General features: G+C 48.0%; 2 protein-coding genes and 1 long non-coding RNA gene across 3 annotated transcripts in view; 1 reads left to right on the forward strand and 2 right to left on the reverse strand.

The window, feature by feature from the left end:
* LOC102313189 (acidic leucine-rich nuclear phosphoprotein 32 family member E) overlaps positions 1-7,088 on the reverse strand; it is a 10,692-nt gene extending 3,604 nt beyond the window's left edge. Inside the window, exon 1 of the mRNA XM_005935900.3 lies at positions 6,898-7,088. Coding sequence (XP_005935962.1) covers positions 6,898-6,951 — 54 coding nt within the window. The 5' untranslated portion in view covers positions 6,952-7,088. The remainder of the gene's footprint in view (positions 1-6,897) is intronic.
* On the forward strand, positions 5,620-10,453 carry LOC121815353. The gene is made up of 3 exons (XR_006055001.1): positions 5,620-5,765; positions 8,959-10,144; positions 10,383-10,453. It is a non-coding gene; the product is annotated as an uncharacterized LOC121815353 (long non-coding RNA).
* The window catches only part of LOC102314488 (mothers against decapentaplegic homolog 4), a gene marked incomplete in the record, with an annotated part of 26,360 nt that continues 19,755 nt past the window's right edge, over positions 9,921-16,525 (reverse strand). The window contains 8 exon segments of the mRNA XM_042225974.1: positions 9,921-10,126; positions 10,407-10,545; positions 11,166-11,334; positions 11,416-11,599; positions 11,914-11,967; positions 12,065-12,196; positions 12,278-12,493; positions 12,570-12,698. Coding sequence (XP_042081908.1) covers positions 9,921-10,126; positions 10,407-10,545; positions 11,166-11,334; positions 11,416-11,599; positions 11,914-11,967; positions 12,065-12,196; positions 12,278-12,493; positions 12,570-12,698 — 1,229 coding nt within the window.

The raw sequence follows: 16,525 nt of genomic DNA on the forward strand, positions 1-16,525 counted from the left end.
ACAGCCCTGCCCCTACTAATCTCTGATGTGACCGCAGCATTATTGGCGGTGGCATTTACCAAGTCCACACTCTACCATTTTGCACATCATCATTTCATCATCAACAACACCACGCCCCCAACACTCACTTCTGTAAGACAGCATGTTAAATGTTACTGCTCTATTCAGTACCGTAGTACTGCGAGTACTGCATTATTGCTGAGTACTGGGTCTGTGTTTGTTTCTGCAGGGTCACAGCATCACAGCACCGCTCCGTATCCACAGCCAGTATCCAACCACCCAGGTACCACACCTGTCCACAAACCCCGCCCCCTCACTCTGACCTCACTTTATTAATAAAGATTCAAAACATAGTGGCCGACGTCCCCAAAATACAAAATGTCCCTTCTTAGTGAAGCAGGTCCAAAAAATGTTAATGTAAAAATAAAGTGCCCTGATACTCACACCTATCTGTCTGAGTTCCCTGAAACAAAGATGTCCTCACTTACAGAAGTAAAAGCTCAGGTAATAAAAGGTTGAGAAGCACTTTTGTCTCCAGTTTGTCAGGATGTTCGAGTGCAAGCACCTATCTTCTACCTGCATCTAGGTCTCCAGTTGGGTCAAGGATGGGTCGTCTCTTCTGGTCGCGTAACGCTAGGCTCCTCTTCTCGCCCTGAACAGCGGCGCCGTCCTCATCTGAGGAAATCAGAGCAGCCATCAATCACCTGATCAATAATCAGTAATCAATAACATGGTGACACTGAGGAGGAAGCAACCCTGACAGAACTACGATTCCTTCACTCAGCCGAGAGAAGAGCAGAAAGCGTTTCTACCACTAGGTGGCGCTGCACTGAACGGGTTTCATTGAACACATCAATCACATGACAGCGAAACTCGCAATGACTCATCATCGGGTAACTACGCACATGTAAAAGCTGTCACCAGGGAAACGTGGCCTAAGCGTGCAGTTTAAACGCCATGATGTGATCGTTACTGTAACACAGACATCGACGGCGAAGTCACCGTGACGACCGCCACAGGGGCTGTAAAAAAACAACAACAACTCCCCTCCCCCCAAAAGAATCCAATCACGTTTCAGCGACACAAACCTCCATCCTCTTCTTCCTCCTCGTCCTCTTCGTCCTCCTCGACGTAGTCTCCATCGTCCTCTTCATCCTTAAATTATGTTAAAAACACGTTAAACTCAACTGTGAGCACGCCGTGAGGCAGGCTCCTCCTCCTCTGCTCTCTGTTTACCTTTATTATAAATGAAGTTGTAAGTCATGACCTCTCACCTGGATTCCCTCCTTCATCAGGTACGACAGACCGACCTCGTCTCCCTCAGAGCCTTCCTCATCCTCATCGTCGTCTTCATCGTCGTCATCTCCCGGCGGGCCGGCTTCATCATCCTCATCTGGAACAAAACATCCTAACATCAGAAACAGGACGTTCGTCCTCCCCGTGGACCACTTCCTGTCCTTAATCCAAATTAGGCGGCTGAAGGCGACCAGCAGATCTGCACGCGCTCACTGGACGGAAACGTTTATGGCTTAACAAAGTGTGCACATGAAAAACAAATAGACCCCGCCCCTCGGTCGGGTCAGAGAGACTCCGCGTTAGCGGCTCACCGTTCTCGGCCTCGGAGTCGGGCACCTCATTGTCTTCCTCGTCAAACCCGTCCAGGTAAGTGAGCTGAGGCAGCAGCTCGAAGACGCCCTCTCTGTAGTCGTCCAGCGCTGAGACCTCACAGCTGTACAGGTCCAGGCTCTTCAGGTTCTTCAGGTTTTGCTGCAGTACAAGAACAAAGCAGAGGAACCCTCAAAAACATGGACAGCAACGCCAGACTCCCCGACTTTAATCTGCTGCTACGTTTCAGGGTCTCCCATCGACAGGTTCGGGTGTTTTGTTAGCGATCGGCCTAACGAGCTTAATGAATGGACGTACCAGAGGCTCGATGGTGCTCAGATCCTTGATCTTGTTCCCGCTCAGGTTCAGGTAGGTCAGGCTGGGACATTTCTCCGCCAGCGCGTCCAGACCCCCCGAGATGGTGTTATCGCTCACCTCCAACTGAAACACAGGAAATGCATCATCATGCGTGTTGAGAGGAGGAAGCAGCACACAGACAACTACTCAGCTCATTCCCGCCAGATCTTTCCTCATCTATCGACTCTGTAGAAGTACTACAGTAGTACAGTACTGCAGCAGTACTTCAAATATTTTCATTCATCTCCAAAAGTATGAAACTTTGTTTCCACCACTGAAAAACAAATAAAGTCAAACATAACTCCAAATTCTGAGTTGAAATTTCAAGTTAGTACTGCTAACCAGGATCTAGCTCGGTGGATGACATTTCCTTATTATCCGGATGCAGATGGATGATGTGTGTGGGCCATATCCCTAAATTTGAGTTCGGTATCTCAAAGTGCACAATACTGCTTTCCTGTGGCAGAAACAAGCTGATGCATAAAAGTGGAATATCGTTCATCTTCTCAGTGTGAGGGTCAGTGCTGGGGTGAAAGGTCATAAGACACATTCAGAAGGTACATCCAATCAGAGGTCATATAAAAAATCCTATACGATATATTAAAAGAGTCCACCAATTCATGAGATTACATCAACAGCATAACCACACGTTTGCGGCGAATGACATACATAAAAGTCTGTGAGAACTGCTACTGTATAATGCTGTTCGTTTTGGTGGTCTTTGTCACCCTGGTGAAGTTCGTGCTCCCAAGTGTCTAACCCGCCTAGTGCATTACCTAGTACCTGCGTATGTTATTGGGCCAGTTGTTCCAAGTAACGTGCCTGGTGTTGGCCACGTTATAAGGAGAAGCCGTAGTTATCGGACAGAGAACCGCGCCCGGACAATTCACGCAATTGCCTCAGAGGATTCCCCTCCACAGACGGCCCGTGTAAATCGGTCCGTGAGTCGCTTCACACAACTCACCGTCGCCGGGTTGGGCCACCACAGAAGTTAGTCCTACCAACGCAGCCTCCCCGCCCACAGCTGTGAAGCCCGTGCCACCGGCATTCCAGATCAACCTATTGACAGCAAGAGCGTGAGAAATTTACACCACTCTCACTACACTCAACAGTCTGTTGATTCAAAACGCCTTTCAGACTTGCGAGCCATCGAAGCCCAAGCACTGGTCACCCTTCTTGAGCCCCTACGAGCACAGACTGCAGTTCTTGAGATTGAACCCCTAATGTCAATATAATGTGTTAAATAACGAACCGTCTGCGTCTCCTCCTCACCGCGCGTCCGCGAGTTTAGTACATCAACCATTACGCTCACCCTCGCAGGGTGTTGACGGACAGACCCACGTGCGGACGTGATTCACACACCAAGCTGCGACACATCTCACGCATGCCTGCCCACAGAGCATGCTAAAAAGGGGCCGGCAGCCCTGGCTAGCACTGAACCAGCTTGGTGCATAGCAAGCAAATCCACCTCTGGGCCAGTCCGTCCGTCGTTGATCCAGGAATGCGCCAGAACCAATCATCCACTCACCACGGTTTACCAGGAGAACCGAGGGTGTGGGAGCGAATCGCTTGTGACTCTGGATGACTAGCGCAAAGATGTAACGATAGGTATCACCGTAGCCACTGAGATACTAGCAGCTTATTGAGCACATAGCTGAACAAAGTCACTGCATATATGGTGGGGCATCACTTATAATAGGTATATAGTATGTGAAGCAAAACCCTCACTCGAAAGCCAGACGTCAGCGTCAAAAGGATGACCACTGCTGAGCCATCTCTTAGACGAAAAGTCGGGCCATCATAAAGATCACAACGTTTTCGATGTTCTTCATCCGCAGTGAGCTGAAGAACGACCATTGTTGTATCACATCAGAGCTCTATCTTCCAGCGTGATATGTCAGGCAGAAAACATTCCAATCGGTGTTTTTTTCATGCTCTAGTTTTTAATCTGAACTGTATATTATCTCTTTATATCCTTTTCCTTTATTGAAGCGTATGTTGGTACAAGTTTCTCTTCTCCTGCCCGTTCCACCACTCCATTGACATATGCCTCGTAAGTATTAATCACGAGTGTCAACGGGAGTCTTAGAGGGTCGATCACATTATCTCATATAATTCGATGGATTCTCGTTCGTCGTGCACCACGACCCAGGGTAATGCCGGTCATGTGCCAGCATATCTAGCGAATGCACACACTCCCTGAGCGGACGACCACCCATCGCCGCGATTGTCTGCAGTAACGAACTCGCTTCTGAACGTTCGCGAAAGACTGTTCTATGTGCGATTCGTGCCAAAAAATGTCGATCTGCCAAGAGGAGAATACGGGTGCGATTTGTAATGGAAGAAACAATCAGTGGCTGCTACTCAACCTAACGGGCCTAGAGTGCCAATCCAAAAGTTATCACACCAGAGCTCCGCGACCGTCGGTAAAGGCCAGCGTTTGCACCTCAGTCGATCCAGCTGAGACCACTGGCGCAATGTAGTTCTGTGTACAACTAATGGACCTACATCTACAGGTACAATGATAGTGCCTCCATTCTCATCAATTCGAAAACAGTTGTTAAGGCTCAGCCATAATTCAGATGCAATCGCGTCCCTACAGCACTGAGTAGAGGTTTCCACGCTACCTTTTATGCACATGGAAAGCCTCGTCGCACGCGCTTCCCTGATCTTGTTCCACTATACACAGCAGCAAGCGCAAATGGCAGCATGGCATCCGGCGTCTACATACATATCGGGTGGCTATTCCCAGAACCGCAAATTCTCCATCCACGAATCCCTGAGAACAGCCTCACGTCTGGTACTTAATAGTGCCCGCATGCTTTCTCGATAACGTTTAGAGGTGCCAGCCGTTTAATGCCTCCTCGCAGGACCCTAAGCCTCACCTGATTTCGACCTCCCTTCCATATATATATAGACTGTTTCACTAATTTGGTGGTCCACTCTCGCACGGCAATATGTCTCTATTGGTTGTCTGGGCAAGAACGATGCATGTGCAGAGCGACCATGAAATTCACCTCACCGACCGGTATGCTGCCTTGCTAGGCCTGTGACTGGTGAATTATCGTCCCTGCTCAGGTACTATGTGGTCGAATACCTATCACACGCGTTGTGAGAGTTTAGGGAGGAAGAACCGAGGGGTATGGCATTTTTGACAATGCATACACAAATGGAGGCAATTACGCACATTGTAGACACATTTACATAGTAGGTCCCAAAACTAAAGTGGTCAGAAACTTGTAAATAACTCATGAAAGAATAAAGTTATGTTGAAACCAAGCACACCGTTGTTTTTCTTGTGACATTATCAATAAGTGTGATGTGCCACATGGCCCTCTTCCTATTGAAAAAACAAAAGTTGTATCCAAGATGGTCGACTTCTAAATGGCGACCATGGCCACCGCCCATCTTGAGGAGTTTGCCCCTCACATATACTAATGTGCCACAAACAGGACTTTGGTATCACCAACCATTCCCATGTTATTACGCTGTATCCATATAAATGGCCACCCTGTAGAATAGAATAGAATTAAACTTTATCGTCATTGCTCATGTCACAGCTACAAGGCAACAAAATGCAGTTTGCATCCATCCAGAAGTGCTTTAGCCATGATATAGAGATCTCAATGAGATTTACCTGTACAAAGGTGAAATAAAAATATCAAAGAACACACGTAAAGCTTCACCAGCCCTGGGTTTGAGCATGCGCGGGTCATCATAATTTATATGTTTCGATGACAACGACGACAACAACAACACAGATCCAGCAGGCGGGGGGCTGCATGTGTAGAACAAGTAAGCAGGTATGGCAGTTCTCAGGTACATGAATAACCACGTGGTGTAACGCTGTATATGCCCAGCAATTGGTGAAGAGGAGGCATCTAGTAAACCCGGGTTTCAGACGTTTCACAAAACTAAACGAGGGTCACTTTCCTTCCGTTTCGGTCAAAGCTCTTCGCCCGGGCCAGCACTCCCCCTCTCCCGTTGGATCTCATCCATATAGCGGTTAGTACGTGACCAGAAAACCGGCGCTCAGCTTCACCGTTACGATCACCGGTGGGAGAGCACACCTCACCCACCAAAGCTGTGCGTGCGAGAAACTTTTTAAAAACCCTCTCCGTCGTTTAAATCCGCCTCCCACCGAACCTCGTGCAATTTTTGTGAGATTTAAGCGCGCGGCACTCGTGCGCCTGAAAACACAGCGAGGAGGGCGGGAACAGCAGACTGAACAACAACTGTTAAAACTCCAATTTAACGTGAACAAACTATCGATTTTAGACAGCGCCTGTGTTGAGCTGACCCGTGCCGACAAAGAAACTGTGGAGACCCTTTAATGATGTTATGGCAGAAAAAATGACTTGACCTAGAACTATGTGCACTGAAATGAGAATGGAGTCCGGCTGCAAACGCCATCACAGCACGACCATCGCAGATCAGTAACTCTCTAACGGTGAAGGTTAAAATGGGAGCCGGCTCGGCCGAGCGGTCGCCCCGGGGCGTTCAAACAAATGCAGCGGAGCCCATCCACAGTCCGCGATTGCATTTTCTCGGTACCGCCGAGCACCTGCGGCGGCTCTCGGCGCGCTCACTCGGCCGCGGTTCTGTTATGCGGGCTGGGCACTCGGCAGGTTAGCCTGTTAGCCCGTGTGCTAGCTGTGGGAGGCTCGCGCGAGGCTGCCCCGCGAGAAGTGAGCGCGGGAGAGGGAGCGAGCCTGCACGCGGCGGATTCCTCCTCCAGGACCAAGCGGAGTTTCCTCCATGTTGGAGCCACAAACATGTCGCGTCTAATCGTTCAAAAACACCGACAGAAGATCAGTCCGCGGGTTGGGAAAAGTCGACGGCCGCCCACGCCGAATGTTATCGTCATAGCTTCACACGGCATCCTTCACCAGTTTCTTCAGGAAATAAATAAATTAAAGTGTTGTAGTTACTTGCCTCGGCTGGATTTCTGTTCCTCAGCTCCAGACTAATCCTCTTCTTCATCTCCATGTCGAAGCCCGAACAGAAGGCGAAAAAACAAAGTATAACAAAGGAAAAGTGAAAATAAAATGCGCGTCAGTGAGACCCTCCTTCTCTAACGGACACAAGGCGACAACTAAACCTCCATGTTCGCTGTTGCCGGTCCGCCACTGTTAGACCACGCCCCAATCTAATGAATATCCATATTTTTAAGAAGCTTAACCTGCTACTGGTCCAAACACGATCAACTCACTAAGCCCCGCCCTAGAATCTTAGTATGCAGAGACCTCGTCTGCGAGTGGCTGTAAATGCAAATACGTCACTTTAGTGTTACCAATGAGAGGATGAGCATGAAACGTTTAAACTTTACAGGCGCCCTCTCTTTGTCTTTGTTGGCGCCATATTGTAATGATCACCGTGATAATTTTTCATTGATTACCGCAAAATAACCACAGTGTTTACATCAGTAAATCACTTATACACACAATATAGCATCCAGCTTTGTGCCTTTGATCTGACCACAGAGGCTGTTTGTTGTTTCAAGTATTTATTGCAACAATAAACAAGATCCATATCATAGTTAATCAAAGTATTTTATCAATCTTTTCATATTTATTAAAGGTTCTATTCTCCTTCTTCTTTCTCTTGTTATTAAGAGCCATGGGAGGTGACGTGGTAGAAAAAAATGAAACAAATACATCAGATAATTTACTTGAACATTTTTTCTGTAAGGAAGCAAAGTGACCGAAACACAGATTTTCACGTTTTCAAGTTTAGACTTTGCTTTCATCAGATAATGAGAGTCCATGATTTTCCTGACCTTTAACCTTCCAGCTGTCTGATTGCTGAGGTAAACATTAGATACCACCAAAGTCTTTCCAGACACAAATCTAAAGGCAGCCAGAAACCCTCGGGAGCACCTGTGTGGGAGTTATTTGGAAGAGTCAAAATTTGAGAGTCTACAGAGTAACAGGTGTGTCTGCAGAGAACAACAGTTGCCTTAAGGTGCTTTATGTTGTAAGGTAAAGACCCTTCAATGATACAGAGAAAAACCCCCATGAGCAAGCACATGGTGACAAGGGGAAGGAAAAACTCCCTTTTAACAGGAAGACTCCTCCAGCAGAACCAGGCTCAGGGAGGGCAACTACAGTGGAGGAGGAGGCCAACAACCTGCGGTCATTCACGCGTCACTCTCTGTAACAGTTGGAAACTTTTTCTCCATCAGCATTTTCGGCACTGTTGCCATTTGGTTCCACCAACCCTGTGTGCTGGTCAGATTTGACTCTTTCAGCTCCTCCAGTCACATTTAGACTGGGACTCATGCATGCCTGCAGTGGGCAGTGTTCGACCTCTGTGTGCTGCTGTTCTTTAGCATCTGACTTCCATTTCCTCACTGGGTGCTGCATGCATGTAAGTACGGGCATGTACAGGCGGCCATGTTTTCATTTTGGTTGGTTTTCTTCAACACAGATGCTCTGGATCTCATTGTGCATGTGTGTAGTGACAATAGAAGCTATTCTATTCTATTCATTTTGAAGTTTTAGGTCACTGTGAGCAGCATTCTGAGAACAGAGAGCAGATCTCTCTGCTGAATGCTCTGAGATGAGATTATGATGCAAATATGGTTAACTTCACTGCACTGTGTTGACCCGGTGTGCATGAGCAAACACAGATATGCATAAAACAGGAGCATGGAGACCTGATAGGCTGAGAACACGCGTGTGAGAGTGGCTGAGTGGGACTGAGGGTGTGCTGTGAGCTGAAGTCCTGCTGGCAGCACGAAGCACCTAAAACACTCAAAACCAGACAAAATGTCAGTGCAGTGTCTGAAAGAACCTCAGGGAACTCTGCATCTTTGAGGTACTCAGTTTGGACTTCTTTTAGAAAGCACATTTTGGGGGGGGGGGGGCTATGACTGAGTATCAGGACCACATTAAGAAAACAATTATCACTGATCTGTGCAGATAACAGATGTTGTATCAGGACAAACTGTGAGGTTGTACCTCACAATCGTTAAGGATGTGATTTGTGCTTCAGCTCACAGATGCAGGGTGGTGATCAGCGTGAGGACGCTGCAGAAGCTGCTCAGACGGGAAATCATGGAAGAGCGGATTTTTACTGCTGTGAGGTCATCGACGGCCTGGAACAGTAAGAGGACAGGTACAGGCTGATTGACTCGTTTCACTGATTGTGGCCTTTTTTATGGACCAAGCGTGGCCTGTTTTCTGTTACAGCTCCCTGCTGCACTAAGTGGAGCAGCTCTCGTGCATGAAGTTCCTCGTTTGATCGTTTCCAGCGCAGATCTTTAATCATCCGGTCAGCTGACACTGCAGAAGTCACCTGGATCAGTGATGAAACGTCCTGACGACTGGATGGACTTCCTGGGAGCGCCCTACCTGATCACTGCGTGTGGATGGAGAGGAGAGTGTTCCTCTGAAGTGTCTGAATGCAGAGTGAAAGACGAACAAAGACGAAGATCTTTATCCACCAGACTTTTAATTTGAAGAGACAGCTGATTATTCAGAGCTTTACACCCTTTCAGTATAAAAGCCTTTAAATGAGTTAAACGTGAGAAAAAAAGCAGACGACAGAATAAATAATGTGACCGTCAGAGGGAGCAGAAACGCAACGTAAACAGGATATGATGTCATCAAAGGAACAGGAATGGCTCTTTGGTCGACAATTAGCTAAAGGAACTAAAAACCGACAGAAGGAGGAAGATGACGATGACGAGGTTTTTTGGTAATCAGCTGATTTCTGACATCAGGCTTAAAGGGTCAGTTCACCTGTTGAGGGGCGGAACTAATAAACTGCAGGCCAGCGTGGATGCTCGAGCAGACACCAAGCTCGCGTGAACTGACCCTTTAACGAGTCATGCTGGTTTCCACAGAAACGAACTTAAATGACAGCAGAGATAAGACACTGCGATTGGCTGATTGTCTGAAACCCGTGTGAACCGACCCCTGCTGTGGTGCGTTTGTGGGCAGAGTGCGGAGGTCCTAGAGTGCGTGCTCTCGCGGCGGCAGCATGTGCAGCACCTGGTCGAGCAGCTGCAGCGCTCGGTGCAGGTGCACCTCCAGCCAGCAGGGGGTGTCCTTGATGCTCTGCCGTGGGTAGTCACACCCCCACCCTTTGACGAAGCTCAGCCGCACGATGCACAGCCTGCGGAGGTCGTCCACGCCCAGACCGGCCGCTGAGCGCACACCTGCGGGAGGAAGCACAGGTGAGACAGAAACTAAAACATGTGAAATTAAAACCACGAGGCTTACACCGAGGGCCGAGGCCGCCCACCGTAAAAAGGAAGTGAAATAACATTAAATGCATGAAAAAGCAGGAAGTCGCACTGAGGCCCAAAAATGTCCAACGCGAATCTGACTCGATTCACTCTGCAGGTAAGTCTTTTAAGCCCTGCGTCTGGTTCATGTTATAATTTATTGACACCTGTGCCTGTCTGTCACTAGCTGTGTTGGGCAGGTGATACTCACTGACAGCAGGCGCGATTCCTCCCACACTGTTCGGACCGGGAATTGCACCGACCACCGCGGCTGCCTGAGTCTCCACAGCTGCCTGAGCCGCTGCTGCCTGCTGCTGCATCTGCCGGTGACACTGCCGCAGGTCGAACACCTGAACACAGACGGGTGAGACAGGCAGACGGGTGAGGCACGCAGACGGGTGAGACAGGTACACGGGTGAGACACCGGGGTGGCTGTAGCTCAGGTGGTAGAGGTGGTCATTCGATGCCAGTCTGCATGCCAAATATCCTTGGGGAAGAACCTACCGCACGTTTCTCTGTGATGGATCCATCCAGGTGTAAATGTGCGTGAACATGGTGGGCAAAAACAGCCACGTACTGAACACGCCATAATGAGCTAGGGTTAACAAAGAGCAAAACTGCCAGCAGAGCCAAAACCACCTGATAGAAACCGTAGCCAGTTCACACTTTTATGTCCAATCATGCACAAATCTATGTCCTATAAAACTGTCAACAAGCTGCTGAAGAAGTTACAACAAAGCTGTCCAAGTATCGAGAAACACGGCCCAAACAAACCTCTCAGAGAAACTCGGATCTCTTCACAAATCAGGAATATCAAATCTGTAAAAGGAAAATGGACTCGCTGTTTTACTTCCTGCGATCCCCAAACACGTCTTTGTCTGTCTGTTTTACGTCTGTTTGGACCTTAGTGAATCCGAGCCCGTCTGGGCTCAGTTGGTCATTCGCGGCGTCTACCGCTCCACGCACTCACCTTGATGTATGCTCCAGGGTAGATCTTATGAACGCCATCGCCTGGTGCTCTGCCCGCCTCCCGGTCCAGATAGAAACTCTGGACAAACACAGAGTGGTCGCTAAGGCAACGCATCCAGATGTCACCCTCCCCCCGACACTCCAGCTGAACCCCCCGGCCGATGTGGAGCCTGCAGGGCAACAACATCAGCAACATTAAATACTAACACCGCAATAATTCTCATGGTGCCACCCACTAAACGACCGCTCACCTGGCGCGGTGGCTGGCGGCTGTACGGTGGACATTGCTCAGCTGTCCCAAACAGAATCGATCTCCTCCCGAAGGATCCACGTACCCGTCCACGGTCACCAGGGGACAGCTGGACTGGACCTTAAACATCTCACCAACCTGAACGTCCAGCTCAAAGTAGGAGATGGAGCACCAGAACTCTGGACCTGAGGATCGAGACACAGATCAGGACATGGCGGACCTGCTCCCCAAACATCCTGACAAACTGGAGACAAAAGTGCTTCTCAACCTTTTATTACCTGAGCTTTTACTTCTGTAAGTGAGGACATCTTTGTTTCAGGGAACTCAGACAGATAGGTGTGAGTATCAGGGCACTTTATTTTTACATTAACATTTTTTGGACCTGCTTCACTAAGAAGGGACATTTTGTATTTTGGGGACGTCGGCCACTATGTTTTGAATCTTTATTAATAAAGTGAGGTCAGAGTGAGGGGGCGGGGTTTGTGGACAGGTGTGGTACCTGGGTGGTTGGATACTGGCTGTGGATACGGAGCGGTGCTGTGATGCTGTGACCCTGCAGAAACAAACACAGACCCAGTACTCAGCAATAATGCAGTACTCGCAGTACTACGGTACTGAATAGAGCAGTAACATTTAACATGCTGTCTTACAGAAGTGAGTGTTGGGGGCGTGGTGTTGTTGATGATGATGATGATGCAATGGTGGATGTGGCTGGTTGCCCCGCCCACTATGCTGCGGTCCTGCAGAGGTGTAGGGGGCAGGGCTGTTACCTGCCCAGTTGGCTGTGGAGACACACAGGACACTCATTATACTACAGAAGTAGTACTAAGCACAGGTAGTACATAGTACTTAGGGTACAGTACCAGGTTTGTGGGGGCCACTGTACTCTGGGCTCTGCTGATGTGGGGAGGCTGGGGTCGGGGGATGGGGGGGCTGGGGAGTGTGAGGTGGATTTGAGTGAGGCGGTGAAGCCTGCCCGCCGTGGTTAGGAGGCGGAGCGATCTGAAGGAGGCCAGGTCCGTCCAAACCGCCGCCGACCCCCCTGGCAGTCAGAGCTGCGGGCACCATGGAGCTGCTGCCTGCAGGAAACACGACTGTGTTACAACAGCGTCACGGCGTCTCGCACGCGCTGACAGCAAGGAGCAGCACACTGACCTGGGGGAGACAAAGGCATGCTGGGATACATGCCGACAGGCCGTGGGTGGCCATAGGGGTTGGTGTGGGGGGGCAGGTCGATCTGCAGACACTCCTGCATGAACTCCTCTTTTATGAGAGACTGAGGACCTGTCAAAGCAGACATTACAAACATTTAGACTCTACCCCAGGTTAGACGTTTGTACCCCAGTCACTCAACTGTAGCAATCAGAGTCCTGGTGATGACTGTTAGCCCCTGTTAATGACTGTTAGCCCCTGTTGATGACTGTTAGCTCCTGTTGATGACTGTTAGCTCCTGTTGATGACTGTTAGCTCCTGTTGATGACTGTTAGCCCCTGTTAATGACTGTTAGCCCCTGTTGATGACTGTTAGCTCCTGTTGATGACTGTTAGCCCCTGTTGATGACTGTTAGCTCCTGTTGATGACTGTTAGCCCCTGTTAATGACTGTTAGCCCTGTTGATAACTGTTAGACTCCCTGTTGATGACTGTTAGCCCTGTTAATGACTGTTAGCCCCTGTTAATGACTGTTAGCTCCTGTTGATGACTGTCAGCTCCTGTTAATGACTGTTAGCCCTGTTGATGACTGTTAGCCCCTGTTGATGACTGTCAGCTCCTGTTGATGACTGTCAGCCCCTGTTGATGACTGTTAGCCCTGTTGATGACTGTTAGCTCCTGTTGATGACTGTTAGCCCCTGTTGATGACTGTCAGCTCCTGTTGATGACTGTTAGCTCCTGTTGATGACTGTTAGCCCCTGTTAGATGACTGTTAGCTCCTGTTGATGACTGTTAGCCCCTGTTAATGACTGTCTCTATTGTGCGAGCCCTGTTGATGACTGTTAGCTCCTGTTGATGACTGTTAGCTCCCTGTTGATGACTGTTAGCCCCTGTTGATGACTGTTAGCTCCTGTTGATGACTGTTAGCCTCCTGTTGATGACTGTTAGCTCCTGTTGATGACTGTTAGCCCCTGTTGATGACTGTTAGCTCCTGTTGATGACTGTTAGCCCCTGTTGATGACTGTTAGCTCCTGTTGATGACTGTTAGCCCCTGTTAATGACTGTTAGCCCCTGTTATGACTGTTAGCCCCTGTTGATGACTGTCAGCTCCTGATTGATGACTGTTCCCTGGAGACTTCCCTGTTGATGACTGTTAGCCCCTGTTGATGACTGTTAGCTCCTGATCTGTAGCTGTTAACTGTAGCTCCTAGTTGATGACTGTTAGCTCCTGTTGATGACTGTAGCCCCTGTTGATGACTGTTAGCTCCTGTTGATGACTGTTAGCCCTGTATGCGTGCCTGTTATGACTGTTAGCTCCTGTTGATGACTGTTAGCTCCTGTTGATGACTGTTAGCCCCTGTTGATGACTGTTAGCTCCTGTTGATGACTGTTAGCTCCTGTTGATGACTGTTAGCCCCTGTTAATGACTGTTAGCCCCTGTTGATGACTGTTAGCCCCTGTTGATGACTGTTAGCCCCTGTTAATGACTGTAGCTCCTATTGATGACTGTTAGCTCCTGTTGATGACTGTTAGCCCCTGTTGATGACTGTTAGCCCGACTGTTAGTGATGACTGTCAGCTCCTGTTGATGACTGTTAGCTCCTGTTGATGACTGTTAGCCCTTTATGCTGTAGCTCCTGTTGATGACTGTCAGCTCCTGTTGATGACTGTTAGCTCCTGTTGATGACTGTTAGCTCCTGTTGATGACTGTTAGCCCCTGTTGATGACTGTTAGCCCCTGTTATCGTCACTCATTGATACTGTACTCTGTAGACTGTTAGCTCCTGTTGATGACGTGTCTGTGATGACTGTTACTCCTGTTGATGACTGTTAGCTCCTGTTGATGACTGTTAGCCCCTGTTGATGACTGTTAGCTCCTGTTGATGACTGTCAGCTCCTGTTGATGACTGTTAGCTCCTGTTGATGACTGTTAGCTCCTGTTGATGACTGTTAGCCCTGTTGATGACTGTTAGCCTCCTGTTGATGACTGTCGTCTATTGTGCTTAAATCGAACGATCAGATCAATATTAGATTGGAATTTACAGTGTCTTTTACAATTAAGCACAGAATCACTGAATGTAAACATATATCACATACAACTAGTCACTCTAAATAGTGAAAGAACTGTGTAGCTAGCACCGTGTGTTAGATGGACGGAATGCCCGAATGATTTCTGTGTCTTAGGGCTTCGTCTCGTTCTCGAATCCTGACTGATTACGTCTCCGTGATGCTGTTACCTGTTATGACTGTTAGCCTTGACTTGCTCTGTTGATGACTGTTAGCTCCTGTTGATGACTGTTAGCCTCCTGTTGATGACTGTTAGCTCCTGTTGATGACTGTTAGCTCCTGTTGATGACTGTCAGCTCCTGTTGATGACTGTTAGCCCCTGTTAATGACTGTTAGTAATACTTTATTTGAAGTGGCTGTTTGTCGCAGGACATGGACGCTTGGTGAATAAACTCTCATACAGTCTGAGAATGTAGTTAAACTGTTTATCAGAGGGAAAGTATGATTTTAGGACACTGGAGCCTGACATTAGTTTGCCATGATGTTAGCTTACAACAAGCTGTTGTTTAGCTATCTGGAGACGGCAGGTCTAAACTGCTGAAAATAATTATCTGTGACAATATCGGGAATAAATAAGCATGTTTATGCACATTTTCAAGAGTTAGAGCCCTGACTTCAGTTCAGGAGATGAAGCTGGAGGTCAGGAGGAAGAAGATGAGTGTTTGTTAAGATGGCGGTGGCGTTGTCTCTTTCTTTATCTTTGGTGAAGAGGCCCTGTTCACTGAAGAGAAAACACTAGTATCAGCCTTCATATTTTGAGTCTGAACACATGAGAAGTCCTATGACTTCTTCCCTCGTCTGCCTACATATGCAGCTGTCTGTAGCCACATGTTTAACACACCGTTAGTCGGACGCACGCTCCTCTGTTGTTTTAATACTTTAATTATACGTTTATAAGAATGCTTCAGGTGGTTGGAAGACATAATTACCCACTAATGTACATGTATTTCTGAGTACAGTATCCTTTTCACCTGTTTGCAATATTAGGGGCGTGGCCTCTTTGACTGACAGGTGGATGGTGACACAGGCAACTGTAGCTTCTAACTGTCTGTTAGCTTCACCTGATCTGGACCCAATGACTGTAGAAAACATGGACAACGTGACAGCACCTCCTCCCATTCTACAAAAATGAAGCCAAAATATCCCGCCTCTGGAAGCTGCCATCTTGCCAGAGTCTGCGCAGTAGGGACTTAAGGTGGAGCGACTGTGTTACGCTCCCGCCGACACACCTGCTGGACGTGACCGCAAACACGCCCCCTACACTTTTTACGTAGCCCGGCTGCTCCAGTTTATTTGCTGATGGGTTTACCGCGACTGACGACTTATTTAATTAAGGTAAATACAACCATGTCACTGTTATGAAAAAGACACACAGATTAGCAAGGTGCTAGATGCTAGATTAGCCGCTAGAATACGCAATGTGTTTGAGGCTTGTTGTTAGCTAGTTAGCGATGCTACACATCCGTTACTCTAATAGTCTGTATTATTGAATGATTCAGCACTGCTTAGGTTTTGTTATCCATTTTTAGACAGTGATGAGATCATCTGCACACTCTACAGAAGCCCAGAGTTACTGTTAATATCAAAAATATCATGCTGTCCTTTGAGATTTTAACATAAAACTGTGAGTGTAATGGATCTAAAACTGTTTAAATCTTCAGAGCGCTCTACAGCCTGGTAACAAGGAAACTTTAAAAACATCAGCAGAACGTTTCAGTAGTGTAGTGTGATTTGCTCTTTTCATTTAATAATAGAGTCCATATTATATCAACAGCTACATTCACCCTGGAGAGAAACTACAGAGGCAGACCATCAGGACCAAGCTGGGTTTCCTGGGTCCAGAGGTTTGGAGAAACTTCTTCCCTTTCTTTCATCACAGCTGTCCTGTGCCAGATG

This window comes from Haplochromis burtoni, unplaced genomic scaffold (assembly GCF_018398535.1).
Source record: "Haplochromis burtoni strain Fernald_Lab_line unplaced genomic scaffold, NCSU_Asbu1 Contig_190, whole genome shotgun sequence".
NCBI classification, from domain to species: domain Eukaryota; kingdom Metazoa; phylum Chordata; class Actinopteri; order Cichliformes; family Cichlidae; genus Haplochromis; species Haplochromis burtoni.